Source organism: Rhinopithecus roxellana, chromosome 10 (genome assembly GCF_007565055.1).
Source record: "Rhinopithecus roxellana isolate Shanxi Qingling chromosome 10, ASM756505v1, whole genome shotgun sequence".
NCBI classification, from domain to species: domain Eukaryota; kingdom Metazoa; phylum Chordata; class Mammalia; order Primates; family Cercopithecidae; genus Rhinopithecus; species Rhinopithecus roxellana.
The window spans coordinates 2,013,703-2,028,123 of record NC_044558.1 but is presented as its reverse complement, the minus strand read 5'-3'; the positions used below and the strand labels follow the sequence as shown (position 1 = coordinate 2,028,123).

The 14,421-nt window shown below is 51.9% G+C and overlaps 1 protein-coding gene across 2 annotated transcripts in view; it reads left to right on the top strand.

Annotated features, from left to right (window-relative positions):
* The window catches only part of CLSTN3 (calsyntenin 3), a 49,222-nt gene extending 35,682 nt beyond the window's left edge, over positions 1-13,540 (top strand). For both annotated transcript variants that reach the window (XM_030938393.1, XM_010388041.2), the window contains exons 14-19: positions 3,309-3,535; positions 3,860-4,030; positions 4,858-5,003; positions 5,236-5,371; positions 12,078-12,280; positions 12,529-13,540. In XM_030938393.1, coding sequence (XP_030794253.1) covers positions 3,309-3,535; positions 3,860-4,030; positions 4,858-5,003; positions 5,236-5,371; positions 12,078-12,280; positions 12,529-12,669 — 1,024 coding nt within the window. In that variant the 3' untranslated portion in view covers positions 12,670-13,540. The remainder of the gene's footprint in view (positions 1-3,308; positions 3,536-3,859; positions 4,031-4,857; positions 5,004-5,235; positions 5,372-12,077; positions 12,281-12,528) is intronic.
* The last annotated feature ends 881 nt before the right edge of the window (positions 13,541-14,421 follow it).

Sequence of the window (14,421 nt, the reverse complement as noted above, 5' to 3'; positions counted from 1 at the left end):
ACATCTTTTTCTCTAGTATTGTCCTCTTTCCACAGCTTTTGACTTTCCACCTGCTTCCTGTAGCCTCTATGTAGAAGTTCCGCCAGCACCTCAACCGAATGAGCTAATGCTGAAATAATCAACTGCAGTCCCAAACCAGCCCTCCCCCTGAACTCTCTCTCTAATGGTGTCTCTGTCCTTGCAGTCACCCAGAGCTTGAAAGCTCTGAGTCTCTTTGATTCTTGCCTGTCTTTATCTTCCACTGCCCATCAGTTGCCAGGTCACCTGGACCCTGCCTCTGTGCTGGGTGTCTGAAATCTGTCTCCTCTTTCTTTTGCTGCTGTTACTATTCTAGCCCAGGTCTTATTACCTCTTGTCTGGCCCATTGCCTCCTAACTAGCTGACCTATCTCTAGTCTTCTAATTTCATTTATCCTCCACTCTGAGGCTAGATGAGTGATCTTTTGAGTTTTCATCATCACACTTCCCTGATGAAAAAGATATCAGTGGCTTCCTCTTGCCCACTGCATAAAAATGTCAAATGTGCTGGGTGCAGTGGCTTACACCTGTAATCCCAGCACTTTGGGAGGCCAAGGTGAGAGGATCACCTGAGGCCAGAAGTTTGAGACCAGCCTGGACAACCAACAAACTGCATGCCTGTAGTTGCAGCTACTCAGAAGGCTGAGGTGGGAGAATCACTTGAGCCCAGGAGTTCAAGGCTGTAGTGAGTCATGATTGCACCACTACACTCCAGCCTGGGTGACAGAGCGAGACCTTGTCTCTAAAAAGTTAGAGAAAAAAAGTCAGGTCTTATCATGGCATTTAAAGCCACCAGCCATCTGGCTCCTGGTCGTTTCTGCCTCATATTCTTTTACTCCCCTTAGTTAAGCTTCTCGCCATCCACTCTGGGTCAGTGCTACCCTCCTTCAAAGGCTAGCTCAGTTGCTACTTTCTCTGATCATTCCTACCTTCCTTTTCCAGGCACCCTCCTCTTATCCTAGCCAGAACTAACCTCTCCCTCCTCTGAACTCTTCTGGTTGTTTGTTGCACTCATATGGCGATGACCATATTTGCCTTTGTTTTAACTTTTGTGTGCCATGTCTAATCTCTCTACCAGACCAGCAGTGCCTTTGGGTCAGGCCCCCTGTTCCCCTTGGGATTCCCAGAGCGGCAGCACAGCACAGCATTGCTCATTGCAGGGAGGGTGTCTGTTGGAGTCTGTGCCTTCAGGGTCATCTGGGATTGTTTCCCAAGGGGCTTTGCCCTAGGCCTATCTGGATGACAGTGCAGATTGTAATAGGCCCTGCTCCATGTGGCACAGGAACTCAGCACATCGTGGGCATTGGCAGCTTCAGGGGCTCTGAGCTCATCACGCCTGCTGAGATTATGCCTTCTCCCTTTTTGCTCCAGCATTCAAGCTGGGCATGCTCAGTAACACTAATAATTACAGTCCTCTCTGCAAAATTGTTTCCACTAGCACCAGCATGTGGATCCCTGCTCCTGCATCGCTAACTCCACTGTGAAGTCTGCTTGTTCAAGTGGGGAAACGTCTTTACACATAAATTTCCCTGGTGCAAACCCAGGCCCCAAATGGTGCCTGTGGTTTAGTGGAAAGATCAGTGGACTTGGGCCGTGTGTGGTGGCGCATGCCTGTGGTCCCAGCTACTCAGGAGGCTGAGGCATGAAATCGCTTGAACCCAGGAGGCGGAGGTTGCAGTGAGCTGAGATGGCGCTACTACATTGCAGCCTGGGCAACAGAGCGAGACTCTGCAAAACAAAACAAAACAAAAATCAGTGGACCTGGAAGGAGAAGAATGGTTTAAGCCTTGACTCTTTTGTTTTCTTTGTCTTTCTTTTTTTTGTTTTTGTTTTTGTTTTTGAGATAGGGTCTCACTCTGTTGCCCAGGCTGGAGTGCGGTGGCATGATCTTATTGGCTCACTGCAACCTCTGCCTCCTGGGCTCAAGTGTTCCTTCCACCTCAGCCTCCTGAGTAGCTGGGACTACAGGTGTCTGACACCACACCTGGATAATTTTTGTATTTTTTGTAGAGATGGGGTTTCACTATGTTGCCCAGGCTGATCTTGAACTCCTAAACTCAAGGGATCCTCCCGCCTCAGCCTCCCAAAGTGCCAATATTACAGGCATGAGCCACCATGCCCAGCCTGAGCTTTCGGCATTTTACAGCATAGAAATGAGGTTATATTGAAATAATATGGGCCAGGTGCGGTGGCTCACGACTGTAATCCCAGCACTTTGGGAGGCCCAGATGGGCAGATCACCTGAGGTCAGGAGTTCAAGACCAGCCTGACCAATATGATGAAATCCCGTCTCTACTAAAACTACAAAAATTAGCCAGGCGTTGTGGCGTGTGCCCTATAATCCCAGCTACTCCGGAGGCTGAGGCAGGAGAATCACTTGAACCCAGGAGGCAAAGGTTGCAGTGAGCCAAGATTACACCATTGCACTCCAGCCTGGGCAACAAGAGTGAAACTCCACCAAAAAACAAAACAAAACAAAAAACCAAAAAAACCCCCCAAAAAACAAAAAACAGACAAATGAATAAAAGAAATAGTATGGGGAAAAGGCTTCATAACTGGCAAGGGCTATTGATTGTGAGGTGTTGGTATTTCTGGTAAAAGGTGGGGCTAAATGTGATCCTGAGAGCATCACTCCTGAGCAGCTGTGCTGTTGGTTGGTCTGGCTCAACGGCGTCCTCTAGGGATAGCTTGTCCTGGTGCCTGGATCCTAAAGCTTCATGAGACAGTGGATCTAGGTCCAAGGTAGCCAGATGATCTCACCTACCAAAGTGTGTGTCCCCGCTATTGAAGGGAATGAAAGGCACACCACAGAGGAGGACACCCTTTGGTAGATGTCCACCCTCTACTTTTAGTGTTGAATAATTTTGGGCGCATATGTGCTAGAGAGTATACTGTTCCCTTGTATTTTTAAACTCCTGGATAAAGAACTGTGTGTGTATATATACATGTTTGTCAGTTCAGTTTGCTTTATTTTTCATTAAAATACCATTTATAGGTACTCCATAATCCTGGAGTAGGGCATTGATGGTGTGATCACACCCACAGGTTGGGGTTACCTGACTTTCTGTCCTCAATATTTTCCTTGGTGACATCCTACCAGGAAAGGATATGTCCCCCTTCAACTGCTGTGGGGGTTGGGGTGCAGAGGCATGACCCCCTTTCTTCCCCTGCCCCTCCCTGATATGAGATGCTCTATGATAGAGGTAGCTGGGGCAGCGAGTGAAACAGAATGTAGGTTTTCAGGGAGGAAGTATTGGGGTCACATGTTGCTTCTCCTCCTTTCTCACACAGATGCTTCAGTGAAGAGTCCTGTGTGTCCATCCCTGAAGTGGAGGGCTATGTGGTGGTCCTTCAGCCTGATGCCCCCCAGATCCTGCTGAGTGGCACTGCCCATTTTGCCCGCCCAGCTGTGGACTTTGAGGGAACGGAGGGCGTCCCTTTGTTCCCTGATCTTCAAATCACCTGCTCCATTTCTCACCAGGTGGAGGCCAAAAAGGATGAGAGTTGGCAGGGCACAGGTAAGGATGACTCCAGGGAGTAACACCATCCAGAGAACCAGCCAGTGTCTGAAGCCAGAGTGCGGGAGAACTCCTGGGGCTGGAAGCAGAAAGTGACTCCATCCTGTGTTTGTTTGATTAAACAACTTATCTTTAAGAAGGAGAGCAAGCGGAAAACCCATGGGTGGAAATGAATTGCTGCGTAATGATCTTCTTGAAAATGATGCTGCCTTCCCTTTCCCTGACCCTGGAAAGGGGGGGACAGTGGTGGTGAGGGGATGGCTGGGGCTCAGAACCTCTGTGGGCCCTTTGGCTCTGACCCAGACCCTGCTCTCCCCAACCCAGTGACAGACACACGCATGTCGGATGAGATTGTGCACAACCTGGATGGCTGTGAAATTTCTCTGGTGGGGGATGACCTGGACCCCGAGCGGGAAAGCCTGCTCCTGGACACAACCTCCGTGCAGCAGCGAGGGCTGGAGCTCACGAACACATCCGCCTACCTCACCATTGCTGGTCAGTGGGGCCTGAGGGCCTGTCCTCTGTGTGTGTGTGCCCCTCCTAAAACGTAAGGGCCTGGGAAGCCCAGAGGGTCCTCCCTCCAGGTCCAGGGATGTGGACAAGTGCTGTTTTGCATTTTCCTAGCCTGGAAGTTCCTCTGGCTTTGATTGTCCCTAGGGGAGGTGTGCTGGGTTTAGGCTCCGAATGCTTCTCTCTTCCTGCTCCTCTGCATAGCCTGGGTCACCTCCACTTCTGGTCCCACTCCTGTTTCCATTCAGGCTTCTCTCCTTCCTCTCCTCTTTCGGCTCATCTCTGCCCAGCTTTCTAATCCTCCAGCTGTTTGTTACTGGTCATCTCTGTTGTACAGCTCTCTCATCTCACGTGCACACCAGAGCTTTACAAGAAGTGCTCATCTCTTAGTGAATAGTGGGAGTGATGATTTGGTAGTTTCCAAAGGAAGCCAGGAGGGAGAATGGAGAAGGTGGAGATAACCAGTTCCCTTCTATTTCCACTCCTTTCCAGGGCTCACTTCTGTGTTTTCCTCTTTCTCAGATTCCCTCCTGCTTGCCATCTCCCTTTCTGTCTTTCAGGATGTCTTTATCTCCTTCTTTCCATTCCTCCTCAGAACCTACAGAGCAGGAAATGGAGCCTTGATCTCTCCATCCTAGTTAGGCAGAGCGGGCAGGGATGGAGGGGAGCATCTCTCCCTTTGACCTCAGGTCGCACTTCTGCAGAGATGGGGCTGACCCACTCTACAGCTTGTGTGGTGTCAGCTGGTGGGAGTCCAGGAGAGAGGGTCCTGCCTCCACTGGACCTGCCCTGAGGTGCTTCCTTATCTCCAGGGGTGGAGAGCATCACTGTGTATGAAGAGATCCTGAGGCAGGCTCGTTATCGGCTGCGACACGGAGCTGCCCTCTACGCCAGGAAATTCCGGCTTTCCTGCTCGGAAATGAATGGCCGTTACTCCAGCAATGAATTCATCGTGGAGGTACCCAGAGAGTCTCCTTCCTTCCGCAGTTACCCACCCCCAGAAAGGAGCCGAGGTGGCATGGACTCAAAATGTTAGCTGGTGGGCATGGACATGGCAGCGTGCAGGGCTGCTGGACCCTGTGGAGGGTGGAGAAGGAGATGGGGGCAGTAGTTAGATGGGGCTGGGCTCTAGAGAAGTGGGGAGGACCTGGGAGAAGCGTGTGTGCCCATGGAGGCCTCCCTCTGCCCAGGTCAATGTCCTGCACAGCATGAACCGGGTTGCCCACCCCAGCCACGTGCTCAGCTCCCAGCAGTTCCTGCACCGTGGGCACCAGCCCCCGCCTGAGATGGCTGGACACAGCCTGGCCAGCTCCCACCGAAACTCCAGTACGTAAGCCTGGTGGGGCTGGGCAGGGAGGGGAAGGTGGCAGGTGAGTGGGCTGGGACAGGTATCCTCCCCTCCACCTCTGGGAGAGGACAAGGCGGGTGGAGCAATGGGTTCAGTTCCCCTGTGATACATGCCTTAGTTGACAGCTACGGACCAATCCCTCTCTCCCTTTGGATCACTCACTTTCCCTTGTGAAGAACATGAGCCTTGTGTCATTGTAGGGGTGCTTATTCCTGGAATCATAAAGTCAGTGTGGGTTTAGAAGTGTTTGTTTTTCCTGATGATGCCTCCTTCCCCAGCCCCAAGCAATATCAAATTAGCCCTGGACCTAGGATCCTCTGTGGTGAAGCTATCAAGCATTTACTAAGCACCTACTGTGTACTAGCACTGTCCTAAGATGATCTAAATGATTTATAGGATAGATACAGTCCCTATCCCCAAGGAGAGAATTGGTACTATTACATGTAAAATTATGTGCTATGTGTGCAGTCACAAGAATATGTCTAAAAAACATGCAAATATGCAAAGCATTACATTCAGATGGAGTGCTGCCCTTCAAAGCAACCTGGCCATGGACCCAAAGGTTCCCGGTCATGGTCCTTTACCAATGGTGCAATTTTATTTTCAACTTTTGAGTTGCATAATTGTAGGAAAACCAGAAAATAAATATCAAATATTTCTTTTAAAGAAGAAAAATCAGGCCAGGCACAGTGGCTCACGCCTGCAACCCAATACATTGGGAGGCTGAGGCGGGAGGATCACTTGAGCCCAGGAGTTTGAGACCAGCCTGGGCAACATAGTGAGACTCTGTCTTTACAAAAAATAAAAAAAATTAACTGGGCATGGTAGCACTTGCCTGTAGTCCCAGCTACTTGGGAGGCTGAAGTAGGAGGATCTCTTGGGCCTGGGAGGCCGAGGCTACAGTGAGCTGTGATCACACCATTGCATTCCAGTCTGGGAGACACAGCAAGACTCTGTCTCAAAAAAAAAAAAAAAAAAAAAAAGAAGAAGAAGACGACGAAGAAAAATCAGCCATGATTTCATCAGAGAGGAAACCACTGATAACATGAGATTTTCTGTTCCATTCTTTTTTCTATTTTCTATGCCTAATTTTTCCTTTTTATAGAGTTAGGTATTAACCTATTTTGTGACCTGATATTTACACTTCATATTATAAAACAAGTATTCTCCCACGTTATTAAAAATTGCAAATGATGCTGATGTTGTTGAAAGTGATTTTTGGAACCCCTTCTTAGAATTGCTTTCAGAGCCAATTTATAAGGTGCATTTATTTTTGTTATTTTTTGGACATAACTTGCTTTTGACCCTGTTCAGTGTTACTCAACTTCATCATCCACTTTTGCCAAAGTTGGCTCTGGATATAATTCTAAGTTTTTAAACATTAAACCCACTCTCAAAGGCCATAGATTGGTCACCTTTGAAAAAAGTCAAAAGGTTGTGCCACAGGCTTTTAAGGCAATTCTCAGAGGATTCCACTACTGCTTTCTTGGAAGAAGTTCGTGGTCTGCAAACACTATGTGAAAGTACAGGGCTTATTTCAATATATGTGATGGTAATAATAGTTATAACAAACACAGGGTGCTCTCATCGTGTGCCAGGCACCGTGCTGGGGGATTACACATATTAACTCATTTAGCCATCATAAACAACCAATGAAATGGGTACCAGAATTATCCCCTTTACAGGCAAGGAAACAGAGGCACAGAGAGTTCAAGTTCACACAGCTAGAAAGTAAGTGGAGGCAGGATTTACATCCAGGAGGCATGATTCCAGTCTGTGCACTAACCATGGCCCTCACCCCTCTCCCCAGATGTTTGATGCTTTAAAAAGATTAGTCTTATGACTTCAGAGTTGCACATAATTAGGGGGAGCCCCAGGGTTTTCTGACAGAGGCCAGCTCCTCTGATGCCCCCAGGGATTCAGTCTGGCTTCCTCTCCTCCTGCAGCGGCCACCACCTATACTGTCTCTTATGTTTTCTTTTTTCTGGGACTGGCTCCCTTCTTCCTTGCTTTCTCTGAAAACAACTGCAGAGGCTTTTGGGAGGGGGAGGCAGGGTCCTGTTCTGTCGCCTAAGCTGGAGAACAGTGGTAATCATAGCTCACTGGAGCCTGGAACTCCTGAGCTCAAGCAATCCTCTTGCCTTAGCCCCCCGAGGAGCAGATGCATGCCAGTATGCTGGCTATTTTTAAGATTTTTTTATAGAGACAAGGTCTCACTTTGTTGCTCAAGCTGGTCTTGAACTCCCGGGCTCAAGCACTCATCCTGGCTCAGCTTCTGAAGTGCTGGGATTACAGGTGTGAGCCGCCGCATTTGGACTTGCAGAGGCCTTTTTCAGTGTTCTACTGTGATTCACTATAGCAAGTAGGTGGAAGTGAGGATTCGTGGGGAATATAAGGCATAACCAAGCTGCAAAGATTCAGAGAAGTTTCACACAGTATTTAGTCAAGAGAGACATGTTAGCAAACCAAACCTATTTATTTCAAATAAACTCTTGAGGCCAGCTATGTACTTTTTTTCCTTCTTGTGATTCCATAGCACTTTCTCCAGTTCTTTCATTGGGGATCATTCCACTCAGTCTTTTCTGGGTTGGATACTAGGTCCTGCTACTCTGATTAGGCTCAAGGTAGATAGGGGTGCTCCCCGGCCTGGTGAGACTCTCGATCCTTACTTTCTTTGGTATAAGGCCCCAGGTGAGGGACTTCTTGTTCTTTTTTTTTTTTTTTTTTTTTTTTTTTTTTTTTTTTTTTTTTTTTTTTGAGACAGAGTCTTGCTCTGTCGCCCAGGCTGGAGTGCAGTGACCGGATCCCAGCTCACTGCAAGCTCCGCCTCCCAGGTTTACGCCATTCTCCTGCCTCAGCCTCCTGAGTAGCTGGGACTACAGGCGCCCGCCACCACGCCCGGCTAATTTTTTTATATGTTTTTTAGTAGAGACGGGGTTTCACCATGTTAGCCAGGATGGTCTCGATCTCCTGACCTTGTGATCCGCCCGTCTCGGCCTCCCAAAGTGCTGGGATTACAGGCTTGAGCCACTGCGCCCGGCCGGGACTTCTTGTTCTAAGAGCCCAGCACCTTCTCCCCTGAGTGTCCAGCTGCCCTGCATGGGCTGGCCTGGTGGGCAGCGCTTCTCACCCCTCAGCCCCTGGAGCAGTGTCTGCACATGGCACCCTTTCACCTCCCCACAGTGAAGCCCGGTCTCCCCATCCTTTGTTCTGAGCTCATGTCCAGGCTGATCAAACTTCCCTCAGATTTCAGTTGAGAGCAGCAGTTTTCCTTTGCTGCTTCTCTTATGTTGGCCTGAGTAGGACACAGAGTTCATAGATTCCCTGAGGGCACCGGTGATTGGCATGCCTGAGCTGACAGGCCATTCATTGCATAAAACCCCTTCTATATGCCTTTTCTGACTCCGCAAGGTGCTCCCTCCCTTTCACCTACAAATGCCGAGTGGTGTTGCAGAATTGTGGTTTCACAATATCAAACCATTCTAAACATGCAGAAGCAGTGAGAGGTGCGATCTCCTCCAGTGGCACAGAGGCCCATAGCTCTAAATCTCCTAAGTGCACTAGAGAAAGAGAGATCAATGTGAACTGGAACCAGTGTAAACTGGAACAGTAGGGGAGATTTTATGGCACATGTAGAGTTTGCATTTGGACCTGAAGTGTAGAAGGGAGTTTTGGATGGGCGTGAGAGAGAATGAGAATTTGAGAACTGGGGGTAGGTGGGTGGTTAGGAGTGTTTACGGTTAGAGAGAATAAGGTTGGTTAAGAAGAGTGAGCCGAGGTGATGAGGGTATTGTGCATCTACTCATATCAAATTTTGATGCCTGCCAGAATCACCTGGGGAGCTTTAAAAACTCTTGGCACCTAAATTACACCCTAGAATGTCTAGCGGGTGGGAGCCATGTATCAGTGGTTTTTAAAAATCCCATGTGATCTTTAAAAGTTTGGGAATAATTTTCCTCCTTTGTTTCCTACAAGTATCTGAAGCTTTGCAGGAAGAGTTAGAAAGCAATAGGACAGAAAGAGAATGAATGAGGAAGCGAGGAGGAACAGGTAATGATGAAATAAAGATCAAATGAAGCCAGGGAATAAAGTCAGCTCATAACATGCTTACTATGAGATGCCGTGCAGTTGCTACCATGGGCCAGAATTTGGACTCTGAGCTTCTTTGAAGCTAAAGCAAAAGGAAACCTGAGCAGTTCTGAAAGCCATGATAGGAGCCGAACGCTATTTCATGAAAAGCCCTGGGACTGGGGACAGAAAGAAGTCTCTCCCGAGGCTCTTCGCAAACAGGGCACCGTGTGGAGCTGTGGGCAGGGCTTTCAACAGTGTCCTCGCAATCCCACAGACCATTTGCTAAGTCACCCCTTATGTTGGCTCTGGAGGTCATTCAAGGCTGGAATTAACTGCTCACATCTCATGTAGCAAGAAAAGTTGACCGTACTTCTTAAATTCTTGATTTTTATCTGTAGCTGATTTAAAAATCCTCCCATCTCCCTGGGCTGCTGACTCATCTTAAACTAATTAACCAGACTTGTCTGCTTGTAGATACAGTGTCTGCATTTTGTCTTTCCTGTGGTCATTTCTTATTGTCCTTGTCATTTCCTTCAACTTGTCATTTCCTTCATTAGGCCAGGAGCTCGGAGGGACACTGCGTTGATTAAGGCACAAACCAGCTTTAGCTTGTTACCATTGTGTGCTTACAGCAAGTTCACCTGCTTTGGCCTCCACTCTGAGGCTGGGGTCATCACTCCTTCTAGAGCCTAGGCTTAGCCACCAGGCCCATCTGCCAGTGGAGGCACTGCCCCTGGGTCTGGTCTGTTGACATGGAGACCTGAGAGGCACTATTTCCTGCCAATGGGCAGAAGAGGCAGCTCTGTCCCCTCCTCCCTCATCCCCCCGTTCCCAGGCAGTTGGGAAATACTGATCCAGCCAGTCCTGTCTTCACCTTGGAACCAGTGTTGAGGGAGTGTGACCCAGCAGAGTCCGTTCTAATTGGCAAGTGGCCTCAAGTGGGCTGTGGGTCGGGTCAGGATGGGGACCAACTTGGCAGACAGCCATCAGGGCGGCCTCAGGGAGGTGTGTGGCCTGCCCAGGCAGGGCATTCTCCACACACCTACTTGGCCCTGGAGTGCGTGGCAGCAGAGTGTGCTGGCTGCTGGGGAGAGGGGCGCTGCAGCAGGGTGTGAGTGTGAGCGTGGGGGAGCTCCTGGGCCATGTACTTCCCTACGCTCTGCTCTGTCTATTGACACATGAGTCTCAGGCTGTAGGTAATTTGGAGACGGGGCTGGGATGTGATGTGTGTATGTTCCTAGGAGCTTGCTTGTGTGATTGCCACTCTCTGTGTGTGTTTGGGGCACACATACATCGAATAGTCCCTCAGCAACGGGACTACCCAGGGAGAAGCCGTGTGCATGCATGGTGGGCAGGGGTGTGCACCCATGTGGGGAGTAGTGACTCAGCTGCCCATAAGGGCCCTGGGCTTGGGGGTGCGTGTGTGGGGTCTCTACCTCCACCTGCTGTCCCTGGGGCTGCGGGCTTTCCTGCTTTGCTTGCTTGTGCTTCTCCGAGAGCTGTGTGTGTGTGTGCAGGAAGCAGGCAGGGCTGTGCTCACGGTGGCTCGCTCTGTGGCCCTCACGGCCCACATCTGTAGTGTCTATGTCTTCCTTCAGGGGGTTGCCTGGTCTGCCCAGCTGGTGGGGAGCTGGGTGATGCTGCACATATGGCTCTGCTGTGCCTTACTGGAGACCCTCAGACGCGTTCCTTTACTCCCACTGTGTGAGCAGGCGGCCAGGTGGCTGGTGTGGGCCGGCATGCAGGCTGGCAGAGGCCTGGCTCGGGTGTGGGGTGTGGCGATCTTTGTGCAGCTGTGTGCCCACACGGTCTTCCTGAGCATGTACCTGTGCATGCACATCTGCTTTGCCGCCATCAGCTCTCAGGTCCGTGTGAGAGTGCACGTGCCGTTCTGTGTCTCACTGCCTTTGAAGGTCCATGCCCCTCTGAACCTGGGCATCAAAGTGGGGCTGCAGGGCCGGAAGCATGGCAGAGCCATGGGGGAGGCAGGTACACCTCAGGGGGAGATGTTGGGGAAGCAGGAACCCCAGGCGTCCAGGAGCCCCAAGCCCACCAGGAGAAGGGAGGTGTCACGGAGTGAGCTCAGCCCAGGTGGGTAAGGGAAGGGGCTGCTCTGTGCCCCTTGGACTTGTCCCCAGCCTCAGGTGCTAGTGCCCTCCTCCTGCAGCCAGGCCAGGCTTGGAGCTGCATCTCCTCCTGCACAGCCAAGCTCATGTAGTGGCCCCGCCCCCTCCCTCACTGGGCACTGGCACCTCTTTCCTAGGCTGAGTGGTCTCTGGGGAAGGCACAGGTGGAATGACAGGGACAGATTCCAGTCCTTGCCCTCTGTCCTGTGTGAATAGGGCTGTTCATGACAGTGTTGGGTTGGGAAGCCACCCTCTGTGTTTGTCCCTTTGCCTTGCAGCAGCTCCCTTCCTCCCCTCTCGTCTCCTGCCCTTCCTGGCGGGCTGTTTCTCTTCTGGCTTCTCCAGGTGTTCCTCTCTTCTCGGCCACTGTGGGTTCTGCCCTGGGACTCCTTCAGCCTGGGCCGCCTCTTTTCCTACCCAGCCCCCTGTCTGAGTGCCCCCAGGTGTGCCTGGTCACGTTCTGCTCACCCCCGCACTCTCTCTGCAGTGATTCCCAGCGCCGCCACCCTCATCATTGTGGTGTGCGTGGGCTTCCTGGTGCTCATGGTCATCCTGGGCCTGGTGCGCATCCATTCCCTTCACCGCCGCGTCTCAGGGGCTGGCGGGCCTCCAGGGGCCTCCAGTGACCCCAAGGACCCTGACCTCTTCTGGGATGACTCAGCTCTCACCATCATTGTGAACCCCATGGAGGTGAGAGGCCGGGGAAGGGGGGTTCTGTAGGGTCAAGACTGTGGAGGACACACTAGGAGAACTCCTGAGGAGGGGCAGGCCCGGGTGGAGGCTGTTCGCAGAGCTGCAGTAAGCAGGAGGGAGAGCGGTTCAGGCAGGGAAGGGGGTGCAAAGGGGATAAGGGGACCGAGGGAAGTGTGGCCCCTTAAAGAGAGGCTGGGGTGTGTGCAGGCCATTGATCCCTTCTTCTCTCTGTTCCCGCCCTCCAGTCCTACCAGAATCGGCAGGCCTGTGTGGCAGGGGCTGCCGGGGGCCAGCAGGAGGACGAGGATAGCAGTGACTCGGAGGTGGCCGACTCCCCCAGCAGCGACGAGAGACGCATCATTGAGACCCCCCCACACCGCTACTGAGGCCAACACCTCTCCCCACGCAGAGGGAGAATTCTGCCCTGGTGAAACAGACACTCCAGACATGGGAGAAGGACCTTCTGGGAGAACAGAGACCAAGAGGGAGAGACTTCAGAACCAGTCCTCCTTTCATCTCAAAACCCCAGCGGGCCCTCTGGAGTCTGCCCTGCCCCTCCCCTAGCCCCCCATCCCTCACCTCTGGGCTGTCATACTCCTGGTGTGCCCCTTGCACTGGGGCTGACTGGGTTGGAAAGTGGGCTGGACTTCAGTTGCCTTTCTACCCCCAATGGCATCTGCCCCCTTAGCAGTCACTGTGTTGGGGAGAGGGTGACAATTGCAATGGCTGGGGCTGGAGCTGGGAGTGGGACTGAAGGAAACCTTCTCCTCTCCCCTTCCCTTCTCTCTTCTGTCCATGGGAAGCTTGTCTCCTTCTGCAGGGCTCCCTCAGCTGGGCCGTCGTCCCTGCTTCTCTTATGATCACCCCACCTCGTTTCCATTTCAGTCTGGGGACCCCGCTTCTCCCTCCTTTCCAACTTCCTTCCTTTCTTGTCCTGTTTCCCTTCCTGCCCTTGCAGTCCTGAGGTCCTGCAGCCCCGGCCCCTCCTCTGTGACCTGGTGTGGCCAAGTTGTGGGGACGGGAGAGGATGTGGGGGCCCCAGGTGTATATATATAATGTATATTTTTTCAGTGTTGTCGTGAGTGCAGCCCCTGTGTTCCCGTGTGCAGCTCACGGCCTTGTGTGTGTGTGTGTGTGTGTGTGTGTGTGTGTGTGTGTGTGGCATCGTCATGTCCTGGGGCAGGGGCGGGGGGATGGGTGTGGTGAGGGAAGGGACATATCCTAGGGTTTTCAAATAAAACAATCAGAAAAAAAAAAGCTCTGTGAGGTGTCTCCTGCCTGCCTGGTCCTGTGTGGGCGTGACGGAGGCTCTGAGGCCTCAGGGGCTGTTTTGGTCTCTACGCAGGGCTGAAGTGAGGTGGGCAGGGCTGGTGATCTTGAGGGCCTGACCGAGTAAGTCCCCAGGATGCCAGATCACCTGGAAAGTAAGCTGAGGCAGAAGGTTCCCACGCCCCCTTCCTTCAGTACCCCCTGGAAAAGTATAGAAGATTCAGGGAATGCTATGGACACCTGGGCAGATGCCCAGTGCCTTGTAGGGGCACTGCCAACCCCACCCCACAACTTGGAACATATTGCCTGTGCACACGGGCTCCCTGCTGGGTGTCCCCAGGGAGAAGGCAGGCAACCCTGATATTTGTACCAAAGGGATCTGGAGACTGTTCCCAGGCTGAGCCTTCCCTGCTGGCCAAGGTTCAAACCCAAGGGATATCTGCCTTCCTTGCCCATGTCCACGTGGCTACCTCACATGGCTGCTGAATGACCTCAGCCCTCTCCACTCTGGCCCAGCCCCTGGCCTGACAGCAGGCAGAGTCTGGCCCTTCCACAGCCTTTTGGGCCACTAGTTCTCTGACCCAGGTCTTACTCAACCTGCAGGTGATAAAGGATGGTAACCCGAAGGGGTTATTTCAGAAGAGTGAACTGCTGGTGGGAGCATCCCCCCGGTGCTGTCCTGGCCCAGGAAATACCAGGGATCCAAGTCTTAGTTCCTTCCTGCAGCGTGAGGGGGTAGGGCATCCTCAGGCTCTTCCTGGTTCTCTGCGGTTGCCTGTAGTGCAGTTGGGGTGGAGGTGGGTGCTCCGCCTGACGCCTGTTCTGACATCTACCAGGTACCATTGTCCTTGCCCATGGCCGCAAACTCC